The sequence below is a fragment of the Equus caballus genome, chromosome 13 (genome assembly GCF_041296265.1).
Source record: "Equus caballus isolate H_3958 breed thoroughbred chromosome 13, TB-T2T, whole genome shotgun sequence".
Classification (NCBI taxonomy): domain Eukaryota; kingdom Metazoa; phylum Chordata; class Mammalia; order Perissodactyla; family Equidae; genus Equus; species Equus caballus.
This window is the reverse complement of record NC_091696.1, coordinates 8,683,076-8,688,015: the sequence shown is the minus strand read 5'-3', so window position 1 is coordinate 8,688,015 and position 4,940 is coordinate 8,683,076. Positions and strand designations below refer to the sequence as shown.

Genomic DNA, 4,940 nt, shown 5'->3' with positions numbered 1-4,940 from the left:
ATATATGTATATTTTATGCATATATAATGTATATAAAATTTATTGTGTGTATATATATACATATTGTGTGTACATATATATATACACACACATATGTATACTTTTATAAATATATTGCTTGCTTAATGAGGAGAAACTCTTGTTTTGAAGCTTGGCACTTACGAGAGCCTAGGTGTTCTGGAATTTCAGAGTGATCATGTTTGTGAAGAGAGATTTGAAATTCTCTCTGTTTTAAAAAGATTATTTTAGTTATTCGAGCATTGAATAATTAGAAATAGAAAAAAAATTTCTGCAAAAATTCTTTTGTTGATCAAAAGGTCTTAGTGTCAGGTATGCTGAGCTCCAGTTTTCTGATATCACACTTCATCTTCACTTCCTGTTTCCCCAGTGTGACTGAGAATGGGAAGATGTGGCAGAGGAATCAGACCTCTCTGGCAGACTTCATCCTTGAAGGGCTCTTTGATGACTCCCTTGCCCAACGTTTTCTTTTCATCTTGATCATGGTGGTCTTCCTGATTGCAGTGAGTGGTAACACCCTCACCATTCTCCTCATCTGTGCTGATCCCCGGCTTCATACACCCATGTACTTCCTGCTCAGCCAGCACTCCCTCATGGATCTGATGCATGTCTCCACAACCATCCCCAAGATGGCTACCAACTACCTATCTGGCAAGAAGTCCATCACCTTTGTGGGCTGTGCCACCCAGCACTTCTTCTATTTGTCTTTGGGTGGTGCTGAGTGTCTTCTCCTAGCTCTCATGTCCTATGACCGCTATGCTGCCATCTGTCATCCACTACATTATACTGTTCTCATGAACAGAAAGGTGGGACTGATGATGGCTGCCATATCATGGTTGGGAGCATCCATAAATTCCCTAATTCACACAGTGATCTTGATGCACTTCCATTTCTGTGGTCCTCAAAATATCCGCCACTTCTACTGTGAGTTTCCAGCTCTTGTGAAGTTGGTATGTGAAGATATCACTGTTTACGAGACCACAGTGTTCATCAGCAGTGTCCTACTTATCCTCCTCCCCATCTTCGTGGTTTCTATATTCTATGCCTTCATCCTCCACAGTGTCATTCAGATGCGTTCAGCTGGGAGTAAGAGAAATGCCTTTGCCACTTGTAGCTCTCACCTCACTGTGGTTTCCCTCTCTTTTGGTGCCTGCATCTTCTCTTATATGAGGCCCAGGTCCAAGCGCACCCCATTGCAAGACAAAGTTGCACCTGTGTTCTATAGCATCATTACTCCCACACTGAATCCTTTGATTTATACTCTCCAGAATAAGGATGTAGCTAAGGCTCTAAGGAGAGTGTTAGGGAGAGATATCACTCGAAGACAGCAATTGTGGTTTCCCTGAATATGAAGGTGGAATGGGATAATATCCTAAATTTTATCTGGATAAATTCCTAAGAGTTATCAAGGGTCCAGATCCCTGATGACTACTGCAAAAACGAAGTGGTCAACACACAATTCTAGTATTCTAACTTGGTCTCAGGCATCTAAGCACCGTAGAACACTATCTTGGTCCAATTGGGCTAATATAACAGAACCTACCATAGACTTGGAGGCTTAAACAAAAACATTTATTACTCACAGTTCAGGAGACTGAGAAGTACAAGATCAAGTCTTGAAAGTGCCAGAGATTCTCTCATTTCCTTTTGGTCTCATTTTAAATGTACCACGTCTAAACATGTTCATGACTACCCTATCCAAAGCACCACTCTCCATTTCCTGTCCTCTGCTTCTACTTTGTAATACTACTTTGCATGATGCTGCACAATAGTATGTTATATATTATATTATATTTATTGTCTGTTTTACCAGAATGTAAACTCCCGAAGTGCAAGGACTTTACTTTGTTTGCTATTATCTCACCAGAGCAAAGAAAAGAGCCTGGCATGAAATAAATGCTCGATGACTATTTGTTGCATGGATTAATAAACGAAAGGGACGTAGATTGTTTTCCTAACCCAGAAAACATTAATGATATTTAATTCAGAGATGGTAGGAGATTATAAAAACGAATAATATAGTGGATAGCTTGGTAAGACTCATTTGTCTCAGATAGCCAGATATTAATCCCATGCAAATGCAGAGGCCTGACATCTCAGTGAAGTTTCCTGGGTTCCAGTGGTCTGAGGGATGCCAAAGTGAGGGACAAATTTCTATGTCTTGCTTCCCCTACTACTTAAAAAATGTCATGAATTCCTGGGACCATCTTCAGAAGAATAACACTTAGGGGTTGAGAGCAATGTTGTGCTCTCTTTGACAAGTAAGCATTTTGCCTTTGAGAAATAGCTTTTCAGGATTCTGTAATAAGGTGAGTATCCCATTGTGTGGGGTGTCATCTTCCCAACCTAGCCCTATGGTTGGATTTATCCTGTAACACTCCAATATCAAGTAGAATTAATGTTTATAGAAACTGTGCCCGGGTTGTTTTTGAAGGCAGAAGAGTGTCGCATTAACAGCTAACTCACAATCCCAATTAGAGACAGGTGGTTGTTCCTCTGCTACGTCTCTCTCTACACACACAACTATGGCCCTGTCAGGAAGCCTATAAGATTGTTTTAGAAGGCAACTTTATGGATGGTTATTTGTGTAATGGAAGCATCTGCCAAATGTAACTAATACAGTGTTATGTGGGTTCCCCTTGAAAAGAGATATAACACTATTATTCTAATAACTCTGTCTATATTCTGGATATTAACTCCTATCAGATAGATGGTTTATAAATATTTTATCTTATCCAACAGGTTGTCTTTTCATGTTGTTGATTGTGTCCTTTCATGAAGAAAGCTTTTTAAATTTTGACGCAATCCTATTTATCTATTTTTACATTTGTTTTCCATGCTTTTTGTGTCATATCCAAGAAGTAATTGGCAAACCCAATGCCATGAAATTTCCCCTATGCTTTTTTCTACGAGTGCTATAGTTTTAGCTCTTACATCAGGTTTTTGATACATTTTCAGTTAACTTTTGTATCCAAATTGTGTAAGGTAAGGGCCTAACTTCATTCCATTTACAATGATAATAAAAAAGAATAAAATGCTTAAGAATTAACTTAGCCAAGGAACTGATAGAGTTGTACACTGCAAACTATGAAACACTGCTGAAAGATATTAAAGAGACATAAACAAACTAAAATATATCCTGGGTTCATGGCTTCAAAGACTTACTGTTGTTAAGATGTCCATACTATACAAAATGACCTACAGATTCAATGCAGTGTCCATCAAAATCCCAGTGGCATTTTATTCAGAAATAGAAAAGCCTACGCTAAAATTAATATGGAAACAAGCAGCTTCAAATAGTCAAAACAATTCTGAAAAAATAAAAGTGGTGGACTCACACTTCCTGATTTCAAAACTTACCATATAGCTCCAGTACTCAAAATAATGTGGTCCTGGCCTAAAGACAGGTGATTGACCAAGGGAACTGAATATAGAGCCTAGAAATAAACTCTCATATATATGGTAAAGTGATTTTTAATAAGGGTCCCAAGTTCATTCAATAGAGATAGTACAGTTTTTTTTCCCCAATAAATTGTGATGAGAAAATTGGATATGGCAAAAGAATGAATTTGGATGCTTATCTTAAACTATACATAAAAATTAACTGAAAATGTATCAAGAAGCTAAATGTAAGAGCTAAAACTATAAAACTCTTAGAAGAAATCATAGAGGAAAGGTTTATGTCATTGCATTTTCCTGATGATTTATTGGGCATGCCACAAGAACACAGGCAACAAAAGTAAAAATAGGTAAATTGGACTACATAAAAATCTAAAATGTCCTTTTCATCACAGGACATAATCATTTGAGTGAAAAGACTGCATGCAATGAGTTAAAATATTCATAAACCATCTATCTGATAAAGGGGTTAACATCCTGAATATGTAAAGAATGAGAGAGACTGCCTCTCAACAATAACAATAATGAAACTACCTGATTAAAAAAATGGGCAAAGGATGTGGATAAACATTTCTCCAAACATGTTGTACAAATGGTCAACAAACACACGGGAACATGCTCAACATCATTAATCGTTAGGGATATGATTATGAAAAATCATGTCAAATTTGATTAAAGACTTGAAAGTAAGACCTGAAACCATAAAATTTTTGAAGAAAACATAGGGTGCAAACTCCTGGGCATTGGTCTTGACAATGAATTTTTGGATTTGGTATCAAAAGCAACAAAAGCAAAAATAAACAGATGGGACTACATCAAACTAAAAAGCTTTTGAAAGGCAAAGAAAACCATCAACAAAATGAAAAGGAGACCTATAGAATGGGAGAAAATATTTGCAAATCATATACCTGATAAGTGGTTAATATCCAAAATATATAAAGAAGTTATACAACTCAATAGCAAAAACTCCAAACAATCTGGTTAAAAGTGGGCAAATGATCTGAAAAGACATTTTTCTAAAAGAGACGTACTGGTGGTCAACAGGTACATGAAAAGATGCTCAAAATCACTAAGAATCAGGGAAATGCAAATCATAACCACAAGATACCACCTCATACCTGTCAGAATGGTAATTATTAAAAAGACAAGAAATAACAAGTGTTGGAGAGGATATAGAGACATAGAACCCTTGTGCATGGCTGGTGGGAATATAAATTTGTACAGGCACTATTGAAAACAGAATGGAGATTCCTCAAAAAATTAAAAATATAACTACCTTGTGATCCAGCAATTCCATCCCTGGGCATATATCCAAAGGAAGTAGTGAAACCACTATCTCAAAAAGCTATCTGCACCCCCATGTTTCTAGCAGCATTATTTACAATAGCCAAGACACAGAAACAAGTTCAGTACCCACCTATGGATGAATGGATAAAGAATATGCGGTGTATATATATAATGGAATATCAGTCAGCCATAAAAAGGAAGGAAATTCTGACATTTGTGACAACATGGATGGATCT

General features: G+C 36.9%; 1 protein-coding gene across 1 annotated transcript; it reads left to right on the top strand.

Annotated features, from left to right (window-relative positions):
• Positions 1 to 263: 263 nt before the first annotated feature.
• OR2AE1B (olfactory receptor family 2 subfamily AE member 1B) lies at positions 264 to 1,504 on the top strand. Its single transcript, XM_001505025.3, has one exon. The coding sequence runs from the start codon at positions 333 to 335 to the stop codon at positions 1,362 to 1,364; it is 1,032 nt and encodes a 343-aa protein (XP_001505075.3). The 5' UTR covers positions 264 to 332; the 3' UTR covers positions 1,365 to 1,504.
• The last annotated feature ends 3,436 nt before the right edge of the window (positions 1,505 to 4,940 follow it).